The sequence below is a fragment of the Mirounga angustirostris genome, unplaced genomic scaffold (assembly GCF_029215605.1).
Source record: "Mirounga angustirostris isolate CCGP_5_RB_7025 unplaced genomic scaffold, mMirAng1.0.hap1 SCAF_5, whole genome shotgun sequence".
In the NCBI taxonomy this organism is placed as follows: domain Eukaryota; kingdom Metazoa; phylum Chordata; class Mammalia; order Carnivora; family Phocidae; genus Mirounga; species Mirounga angustirostris.
The window spans coordinates 75,469,957-75,481,689 of NW_026991713.1; the positions used below are offsets into that span (position 1 = coordinate 75,469,957).

At 36.5% G+C, this 11,733-nt stretch overlaps 1 protein-coding gene across 3 annotated transcripts in view; it reads left to right on the forward strand.

Annotated features, from left to right (window-relative positions):
• The window catches only part of AMN1 (antagonist of mitotic exit network 1 homolog), a 52,656-nt gene that overhangs the window by 17,660 nt on the left and 23,263 nt on the right, over positions 1 to 11,733 (forward strand). For all 3 annotated transcript variants that reach the window (XM_045873664.3, XM_064591427.1, XM_064591428.1), the window contains exons 2-3: positions 6,232 to 6,364; positions 9,934 to 10,078. In XM_045873664.3, the coding sequence (XP_045729620.1) occupies positions 6,232 to 6,364; positions 9,934 to 10,078 (278 nt within the window). The remainder of the gene's footprint in view (positions 1 to 6,231; positions 6,365 to 9,933; positions 10,079 to 11,733) is intronic.

Below are 11,733 nucleotides of genomic sequence, written 5' to 3' on the forward strand. Positions count from 1 at the left end.
CTAACAGAGTAGAGGAGAATGAAAGCTGGGAGAGTCTAAACTTATTACCCTTTATTATGCCATGTAGTCCATTCAGTATGAATTACTTAAAATGTATAAACACCTAAATGAAACGTAGTTTTGGAAAATGAGAGTGCTAGCCATAGAGATACGCCACTCAGATCACTCTTCAGGGAAGGACTTGCTGCCCATGGAGAGAATGGTCAACAGATAGCTTGCATTACTCAGCTCCTTCAGAATCTACCCCTGCGGCAGAGCCACCTAGGTTGAGGTCACACACGCCCCACCCCTAGAGCAACCCACATTCACTGACAAGGATCTAGAGTCCCAGGCAAAAGTGGAATTCCAGTTGAAAAACTGGTCTTTCATGCCTTTATTATGCACAAGTGTATGGTTTGAATTTTCACTGTGAATATGTTACAGAATCCTCAAGATAAATAAATAACATTAAGTTTGCTTTGGAACTTGTGAATACTCATGGGATGTGCTACAGGCTGAATGTTAAGTAGGTGGGGGCTTTTGGAGGTGTTTCAATCATGAGGGTAGAGCCCTCATGATTGGGATTAGTGCCCTTTTAAAATTTCCAGAGAAATCTCTGGCCCCTTCCACTATGTGGGGACACGTAGAGAGGGCACTGAATATGAACCAGGAAGAGGGCCCTTATTCAACCATGCTAGCACTCTGATCTCAGACTTAGAGCATCCAGCACTGTGAGGATTAAATTTCTCATGTTTATGAGCCTGCCACTCTGTGGTATTTTGTTATTGAAACCCAACCAAACACAGGGTCCTTAAGCAGAGAAAACCCAAACCTTCACTATGGGGATGGCTTCACACAAAGAACACAGGACTCTCATGGAAAATTACTTGTGTAAAAGAGTTAACAGTAAAAACTTAAAAAGGCAGGGGGGTTGTGTTTGGATGGCTCAGTTGGTTAAGGGACCCACGCTTGATTTCGGCTCAGGTCATGACCTCAGAGTTGTGAGGTTGAGCCCTGCCTGGAGCCCTGCATCCAGCCCCACATCAGGCTCAGCGGGGAGTCTGCTGGAGATTAAAGAATTAAAAAAAAAAAAAAAAAACTTACAAAAAAATGGCACGAAAGAGACTCAGCAGAAAATAGAGGAGAATTGACACTTTAAGAACTACAAATAATAGAACAGTTTGAAAGGTATTTTAAAACAAATGTATTGGACATATTCAAAAACAAAGAAACAGTTATCCTTAAGAGAATACAAATAATAGATTTTTTTTTAAAGATTTTATTTATTTGAGAGAGAGAATGAGAGAAAGCACAAGCAGGGAGGAGGAGCAGAAGAAGAGGGATAAACAGACTCCCCACTGAGCAGGGAGCCTGATGTGGGGCTCCATGCCAGCACCCTGGGATCACAACCTGAGCCAAAGGTAGATGCTTAACTAACTGAGCTACCCAGGCGCCCCAGATTTTTTTTAATTAGAAGTCCTACAAAAGAAAAATGTAGCCATTGAAATAACAATCTAAATTCCTTTGCATGTTTCGTAGTGGATGATAGATTGGACTACATCCTGTCTATCTAAAATGAGATTTACTGGTCCTCCCCACCCTTCCATACTTATTCACAGTTAACTAAGTCTGGGACCCTGGGGGTGCTGTCGAGGTCATTCCTGCAGATTGGCCTTACCCTGCTACTTGGAATACTATTGATAGTAGCCTTAATTAAATGCTTTAAGAGACAAAGTGAACAGATTTGGTTTCTGCCTTTGTTGATCAAATTAATTAGAGTAGCTGACAGAGTGGTACACTTACATAAATATTTGAGTTCAGCCAAGAACATGTTGGGTAGATGTTGGGAGAGGCAATCTGCCATGAACTTTACAGGTATGCCAAGAATGTAGGGCCTTGACTACTCTTTACCTAGGGCATTTCTCAGGGTTGTTTGTGCAGCAAATATTGTCTCCTTCCAAAACAGAGCAGACTTGCTTCCGTTTACCATAAAAGTTGTGAATCACCCAAGCTCGGTGTTTTCTCCTGCAATACAACCCACCGCATGAGCAAGCATTTATCTGGGCCCTACGTACAGTACACTGTAGGACTTAGAGGGCATGCGGAACCTGCATAAATGTGAAGCTCTGGCTACTGCTCTTGTCATGAGTAATAAAGCCCTTTTTCTATGACCCAGGAATCTCTGGGTCTTCTGCCAGCATTCATGAATTGGTAATAGGCTCACTTGTAAGCTTGTAAGTGGGGTAAACTCTCAGATTCTGCATAGTTCTTTACAATTGCAACAATTCCAGGTAGTTTTTAAGTCAAAAAGCGAAAAGTAGGGGCACCTGGCTGGCTCAGTCAGTAGAACATGCAACTCTTGGTCTCAGGGTTGTGAGTTTGAGCCCCACAGTGGGCATAGAGTATACTTAATTTAAAAAAAATTTGTTTTTAAGTGAAAGGTAAAACAATACATTTAGTGAATTTTTTCTGGAAGAAAACATAGCAGAATATCTTCATGAACTTAGGACAGTGAAAGAGTTCATAAACAGAACCCTAAAGAAACCATAAAGAAAACATTAATATATTGGGCTGCATTACATTATACTTCTCTTCAACATAAGACATGATTAAGAGAATGAAAAGGCAAACCACAGAATGGGAGAATATATTTGTAATATATATAACCAACAGAAAGCTCATATCCAGAATATAAGAGGAACTCCTACATATCCGTAAGTAAAACATAGACCCAAAAGAAAGCTTGGCAGGATACTTGAACAGATACTCCTCAAGAGACCATCCAAATGAACAATAAAGAAATGAAAACATGCTCAAATTAATTAATAATAAGGGACTGAAACTTAAAGTCACATTGCATTGCTACCATATATTCATAAATTGGCTAAAATTTAAAAACTGACAATGCCGAGTGTTGACAAGGATGTGGATTCCAGGAATCAGTACAATCACTTCAGAAAACTGTTTGGCATTAAGCTAAACATATGCATACCTTATCAGCAAGCCGTTCTGCTCCTAGATATATGCTTGATCAAAACACAGGCACACATGGCACCAAAAGACCTGTCCAAGAGTATTCATATGAATTTTATACATAAGAGTAAATTATAAACCACCCAACTGTACAGCAACAGCAGAAAAGATAAATTATTCACACAATGGAATAGTATGCAGCATTGAAAATGGACATGAACAAAGAGAAAATTAAAATGAACAAATTATAGCTATCTGCAATAATGCAGATGAGTCTTGTAAACATGTTAGCAGAAGAGGGGCACCTAGGTGGCTCAGTCAGTTAAGCATCTGCCTTCGGCTCAGATCATGATCCCAGGGTTTCGGGATTGAGCCCTGCATCAGGCTCCCTGCTCAATAGGGTGTCTGCTTTTTTTTTTTTTTTTTGAAAAGATTTTATTTATTTATTCATCAGAGAGAGAGCACAAGCAGGGGGAGCGGCAGGCAGAGGGAGAAGCAGGCTCCCTGCTGAGCAAGGAGCCCAATGCGGGACTCCTCCCAGGACCCCGGGATCATGACCTGAGCCGAAGGCAGAGGGTGTCTGCTTCTTGCTTTGTCTCCCCCTTCTCATGCTGTCTCTCAAATAAATAAATAAAATCTTAAAAAAAAAAAAATGTTAGCAAAAGAAGCCAAAGAAGGATAGTAGAACAACTTTAAAACTGGACTGAATACAATCTGATGTGAAAAACAGTATGTATAGAGAGAGACATTACTTAATGATAAAAGGAATATTCCACAAGAAGATATAATGATCATGAATTTGCAACTAACACCAAAGTCTTAGGAAAAGGAAAATTGTCACTTACAAGGACGATTGACAAGGTCAGCCATGGTAGGAAACTTAATACACTACATTTTGCAAATACAAAAAACAATAGTCTGTTATTTATGCATATATACTTTAGTAGTAAAAATAAAATCATGGACACAAACTGTTTTCAAAAACTTCATGCTAGTGATTGCCTCTGCAAAGACAAAGAAAGAGTAAACCTATGTAGATGTACAAAGGAGGCTTTATTTTTATCTGAAATGTTTTATTTCTTATCACTTTTCGGCCTTTTGGCTAAGATCAAGTGTGAAATGTTTTATGTCTTAAGAAAGATATCTGACACAATGATAAATAATAAATTTTAAAATTCTAGACTTATGGTACATGGGTTTTATGTCATCCTATTTTATTTTTATGTATTTTTGAATTTTTTCATTATAAAACAGTAATGTACAAAAAGCAAAAACGAGTAGAAATGAAAGTAAAACTTGATTTCAAAATACAAGTATTATAAATTAAGAATTCTACAAATAGGGGCACCTAGGTGGCTCAGTCAGTTAAGCGTCCAACTCTTGGTTTCAGCTCAGGTCATGATCTCAGGGTCGTGAGATTGAGCCCTGTGTCAGGCTCTATGCTCAGTGCAGAGTCTGCTGGAGATTCTCTCCCTCTTCCTCCCCTCCGCTCCTCCCCTCTGCTCATGCTCGCTCCCTCTCTCTAAAATAAAGAAATAAAATCTTTAAAAAAAAAGAATTCTACAAATTTGGTAGAAAGAAGAATTAAATACTATCAAACAATCACATATATTCACATAATGTATTTGTGTGCATATACATATACTTATATGGAGAGATATATTTAGACATACATGTATAATAGAACATTACATCTCTTAGAGAATATATATTCTCTGAATACTTGTGGAACAAATACAAATTCAGTCATATATTTGGCCACTAAAACAACTCTTAAAATTTAAGTCAAAAAATAGCAAAATAGGCAAAGGATATGAATAGACAATTTAGAGAAAAGCATATCCAGAGAGCCAGCAAGTTCATAAAAAGATGTCAAATTTACTAGTAATTAGAGGAATACAAATTAAAGTAATAATAAGATACCACTTTTCACACATGAGATCTTCCAACATTTAAGAGTAGGTAGATCTTAAAAACACTGGTGAGTGAAAAATTAAACAAATCTATGACAAATACCAGATATATAAATTAGAAATACATACAACAAGCATGTTAAAAGGACACATACAACGAAAGGGTACACACTAGACATTAGAATGGATTCCTGGAGTAGTGGGGTGTGGGATTGGGGAGACAACAGAAATAAATGGAAAAATAAATAAAATGAACCTGTTGCTTCAGGAATGTAGAGGAATACGATACTCCAGTACTGCTGATAGAAATATGAAGTGTCACAGACTTTCTAGAAAACAAGTTGACAACGTATGTTAACATGTCCTAGAAACAGTGGAATGTTCATAAATAGGGGAATAGCTAAATAAATCCTCCATGCTGTGAAATATTATATGGCCATTAAGGGAGCATTAAAACTATACTTGATGCTTTGAAGAATTCTGTAAGATATTATTGAATGAAAGAGGGTATAAAAAAGTGAGTATACGGTGAGGCCATTTTAGGAAACAGTGATCCCCCCATCCCTTTAAATGTGTCAGTGTGTGTGTGTGTGTACGCATGCAAATGTGTATAAAAGCACAGAAAAAACTAAAGAACATACACTAGATATTAGTGGGAGGAACTAATCTAATGGAAGGGGGAAGGATAGGATGTAATGTATAGTGTATATGTATATAATGTAAAATTATATATGTGGAGGTAGTTGAAGTCAGAGATTTAAGTAAGATTTATGTTTGTTTAAGGTATGAGTTTCTCAGATAGTTGGAATTTCAGACTACATAGGAAATATGTTGGTCATATGGGCCTTGATTATTGCCTGCTCTGATAACTCTCCTTTATATATATACAATCCTGGCACTAAGTTTGTTATCTCCATGATTTGTACTATTTGTGCAATCGTTGTGGTTGTAGTTCTTTCATGATTTCATTATACACATAATTTTTAAGAAAAATAGTGAAAAGTTTGCTGGATTAATAGATAAAACTTGTCAATAAGTAGGCCCTCATCCAATATTTATTTAGGAATATGTAACTGAAATCTTGGTAGTAACTGTGTCTTAGGAATTAGAGAGACTGACTTAGGAAAAATTTTTTTTGTCATTTAGAATGCATTTTAGTAAATGAGGTATACTGAGAAAAAAATGTAAAGGAAGAGCCTCAGCCTAACAGCGCATGTTAGGCTTTTGAATCTTAGCAAGCTTTAGTTGCAAATATTGATACAAATGTACACCCTATTTATGAAAAGACTAAATGAGAAGGAACAGCATAAATATTAGGAATGGGTACCAGTACCATGTGATTTACTATATTGTATTTGTATTTCAGATGCCTGTGGTGCTTCATGAAGAACATTTCCAGATACATCACAGACATTAAGCCTTTGCCTCCCAACATAAAAGATAGACTGATTAAAATAATGAGTATCCAGGGGCAGATAACAGATTCAAATATAAGTGAGGTAAGAGTATGTACAATTGCAAAGCAAGCATATTATATTTTACTGTTAGATATGGTTTCAGATTTTTGGAGCAATAGCATTAGTAGGCTTAATTATAATTTTAAAATATAACAAAACATTGGGGCTCTTTTTTTTCTCCAGATAACCAAAATGTTCATGTGTAATAGTTGCTAAAAATCTCTCACCGTTCTTTCAGCTGCTCCCCTTGTCTTCATCATACCAGCACCCTTGATCTCTACATTTTCAAAAAGTTATAAGCTTTTTGATCAATTATACCTCAATAAGACTGGAAGAAGTAAAAATAAAAATGCAGGGTGAATACACAAAATGGCAAAAAGAAAAAAAAAACCCACAGTAAGAAATATATGCTGCATTATGACTCTGGTCCACAAACCACACTCACATGTAACCATACTACGTACAGTACACTTGGATATTTTCTACTTTATTCTGTTATGTCTTATGTCAGTTTACAGAAATGTTGATCAGAGTCTACTAAATTGATTTTATCCATTCATGGATAACAATCAGCAGTTAAAAGCCACTCTTCTAAACTCTTCTCACTCTTCTGGAGACCTCACTCCTGCTAATTGATACTAATCACTACAACTAAGCTAAAATTGGCTGTTCTATAAGGCAGTAAGTATAGTAAGGCCCTCCAACCTGAATTGAAATCCTAGCTTTGCCACTCTTTCCGACATTGAGCCTCAGTTCCCTTAACTGTAAAATGGGTTTGCAGCCATCATCACTGTCTGCCAAAGACTCTAGTCTACACTGGACTAGTCTACTGTAGAAACTCTGGTTCTAACTACCAGTTGCTGACTTTACTACACATTCTGCCCAAAGCTTATGATCAAAAGGGATCTGATGATAGTACTCTAGCACATGACTGTCCCTGTGACCTCACATTACAATTGCACTTGGATGTGCCATTTGTGTTTCTTCTAACATTAACCTGATGTACTTATAATGGTTTGTTTTCTTCATTTTAGCTTGCATTGGAATATAGACATTTTAGTGTTGTAATCTGCTTAGCTCTGTGGAGGTAGAATAATATCCCCAGGTTCTTACTGTCAGTGGTTCTGTGGATGTATCTAGTTTGTGTGTGGTCCACAGAAGAATCATTATGACGCTACAGAAAACTGGTGGTTTTCTTCTGTTCCCCACCAGCCCCATTTTGTTCTCACCCATTAGCCTATATTGCAGTGGCTTAGATTTTTGTTTTATGGCAATCCTTAATATTCATTTAAACCTAACTTTACCTGAAAAAAAAAAAAATAAACCTAATTTTACCTGAATAGAAAAGGGCTAAGGAGTGAAAGAGATAGAAAAAAACAGAAGTATGATTTCTTTGTGCTCTCCCTCGAATCTCCATCCTTACAAGTCCTACTTATGAAATTATTCAAAAAGCCAGATCTAACATCTGTTACAAAGTTGCATGCATAGTTGGATGACTGTCTTTGAAATATTTCCTAAATCTTTTTATAGTTGGATGGAGGAGGCCTTTCTAAACATGACACCAAAGTTAGAAACCAAGAAGAAAAAAATTGGTGGATTTGATTACGTAACAATATGAACTTCCTTATAGCTAGAAGAAAAAAAAAGAAGCAAAGTCAAGTAACAAACTAGGAAAAATATTTGTAATACACATGCAATTCTAAAGGTTTGTTATCTTGACAATTTAAAGAATCCCTACAAACCACTAAGAAAAATTAAAACAAATACTAAAACAAAGAATCAGGAAATACTCAAAGGAAAATATATAAATCACTATTAACATATAAAAGGAAATTTAACCTCATTAGTAATAAAAGTCACAGTTTGTCTTTCAGTTTGGCAGACTTAAAAAATAATAATACCCAGTGTTGACAATAGTGTGGGCAATAGTCACTTTTATCTCCTATTGATGGGAGTATAAATTGATAAAAAGCCTTTTAGGAGGACAGCTTGCCATTAACTATCAAAAGTCCTAAAAATGTGCTTACTATTGACTCAACAATTTTAGTCCTAGTATTTTTCGAGTTTTATTGAGATATAATTGACATATAACATTGTGTAAGTTTAAAGCAAATAACGCAATGATTTGATGCATTTATACATTGCAAAATGATTACCACAGTGGGTTATTTAACATCTCCATCACTTCATATAATTACCATTTACTTCTGACATCAATCCCAAGAAAATAATAATAGGGAAAGCACACAAGTGTGCTTATCATAGTATTTATAATAACAGTTGACATATATAGCATACATTATAAACCAGGCATCTTTACTTCTCACAAAATATTAACCCCATTTTAATAATGAGGACATTGAGGCCCACAAACACATACAAAAACCAGAGCTTGATCATATTCATAGGGTTCAAACTCAGGCAGTCTGCCTCCAGAAGACATGTTCTTAATCACTATACTATATTGCCTCCTAAATCAGCCTAAAGGTTCAGCTGAAGCGTTTGTCAGGTGCCTCAATTCCCTGATTTGTAAAATGGCAGTGACCAATCTTTCAGGGGTGTGTCTGTGTTTGAGACAGAATATTAAATGACATAATGTATATAACACACTTAGTACCCTTCCTGGTAAGTGCTCAATAAATAGAAATATTCTTATCATTTTTATAACTTTTCTATATTCTCTGAATCTTTTACAACAATAGTACATCACTTTTTTTCAGAAAAGTAAAGCCGTTTCTACTTTGGAAAAAAATAGAAAGCAGCTTGCTTAAGATTCTCTTTCCCTGGGGCACCAGGTGGCTCAGTGGTTAAGCATCTGCCTTCGGCTCAGGGAATGATCCCAGGGTCCTGGGATCAAGCCCCACATTGGGCTCCCTGCTTGGCGGGAACCCTGCTTCTCCCTCTCCCACTCCCCCTGCTTGTGTTCCCTCTCTCGCTGTGTCCCTCTCTGTCAAATAAATAAATAAATAATATCTTTAAAAAAAAAATAAAAAGATTTCCTCCCTCTCCCTCTGTCCCTTACCACTCCCTCATTCTCAAAAAAAAAAAAAAAAAAAGAAAGAAAGAGCCAAGGAAGAGAGCTCAGAACAATTTAAAATCAATTTGCTATTTGTTGCCCTTAAGTAAATATTCAATAATACTGGGTTTGTTTGTACGCGCTCCCAATAAGAATAAAGGAGGTAAATGTTCTAGAAAAGCAATACTCACATCCTATAACCGTTCAGTATGTAGAGACTAAATACTCATACCTGCTGAGTAGAGGCACATAGCTAGGATCTCTAATAACAGTCAGGAACTACTGGAAAAAGATAAGCACATGCCAGCACCTTGAATCTGCTTCTCAGTTCTAGTGGGTCCTTACGCTGTACCAGCCGCATCAACAATGCTATGTGTTCCAGTAAAGACTTTGGGGGCACTAGAAGCTGTACCTCCAGTTGGAAGTGGACTTGTTTCTTCCTGCTTTACGTTTTATGTGTCTGCACTCAGATAGGTTTTGCTCTGGTTTCCATCCACCATTTGTCTGTCATCGCCACCAAAACACTCAACATGGAATAAACATTTATTATATTTATAGGAAAAATTAAGTTTTCAAAATCATGTATTTTTTACAGATTTTACATCCTGAAGTCCAAACTCTAGATCTACGAAGCTGTGATATTTCAGACACTGCTCTCCTGCACCTGCGCAACTGCAGAAAACTAAAGAAATTAAATTTAAGTTCCTCAAAAGAAAACAGAATTTCCATAACTTCAAAGGGTATGTTTATTAACACTGAATAAATTGGTAGATTCCTATTCACCATCTAGTATAATTAATATGTCAGAAGTGAGTATGAAGATGTCAAAGAAACAGAAACTGTACTTATCAATAAAAATATTCAAACTAGGGCGCCTGGGTGGCTCAGTTGGTTAAGCGACTGCCTTCGGCTCAGGTCATGATCCTGGAGTCCCTGGATCGAGTCCCGCATCGGGCTCCCTGCTCGGTAGGGAGTCTGCTTCTCCCTCTGATCCTCCTCCCTCTCATGCTCTCTGTCTCTCATTCTCTCTCTCTCTCTCAAATAAATAAATAAAATCTTAAAAAAAAAATATTCAAACTAAGATAAAGAATCCAAATTAGAATTCCTGCTTATAACCGTTGCTGAAAGTTAAGAAATATACTGGGTAAGTCACTACTTGTAATCTAAACGTATATGAAGTAGGCATGCCTGGGTGGTGCAGTGGGTTAAGCATCTGACTCTGGGTTTTGGCTCAGGATCACGATCTCAGGGTCATGAGATCAAGCCCTGCATCCAGCTCCACGCTAGTGAGGCGTCTGCTTAGAGGTTCTCTCTCCCTCTCCCTCTGACCTGCCCCCCCAACCCCCGTGCTCTCTCTCTCAAATACATAACTAAATCTTTAAAAAGAGAGAAACATATTTATTTATTTATTTTGAAACATATTTAAAGTAAACATGGATGGACATCCATATACAAGAGCTCAGAACACTTTGACATTCATTTGCTATTTAGCAGTTCATACTTTAAGGCTTTCTTGATGCTAAATTACCACAGAAAGTTAAATCATCATCACATTAAACTTACTAGGCACTCTCTTATCAGTCTGTACAATGATAGCTTGTTTTTTTGTTTTTATGGTTTTTGAATTAAAAAAATTTTTTATCGGCGTAGAGTTGACATACAATGTTATATTAGTTTCAGGTGTACAACTGCGTGATTAGACAACTGTATTCATTCTGCTCTACTCAGCACAAGTGTAGCTTCCATCTGTCATCATACAGCACTATTACAATACCATTGACTGTATTCCCTATGCTGTACGTTTTTTCCCCTACAATGCATAGTTTTTTATAGCCAGTCAAACTGCATTTTTCAGTGACACTAGAGGATTTTTTACCCTTTTTTTAATCAATAAAGGATTTTAACCTTTTCCTTCAATGTAAGAAAGACTTATTTGGCTAGCTAGGTTTCTGGAAAATGTTTTGAGTAGTTTGCTGTATTTTGCAATTATTGGTTAGCAAGTTAGGCTATTCATAATATTACAAAGAAGCATAAGTTTTTAAATATTTACACAAATAATGCCTCACTAAAAAGAACTTTCATGCTGGACACTAATAAATAAAACAAAAGTTCTTTCAGGGAGGTAAAAAATTAATTAATTAATTAATTGAAAGTCCTTAAGATATGGAGAAGAGTAAAAAAGACCTACACATGAATTCACCATATTCCCTTTTGTGTATTTTGCTCATAAAGTTATCTTTTCACACTGTTATAATGTTTATGCATGACTGAAGGGCCCAGGATCCGCAAAGTACTCTTTTATTTTTGTGACACATTATCATGTACCAGTCTCCAATGTGCATTTACATCAATTTAATTGGATTTAAAAGTCAAAAGGGGAAGAGAGAATAGAGAG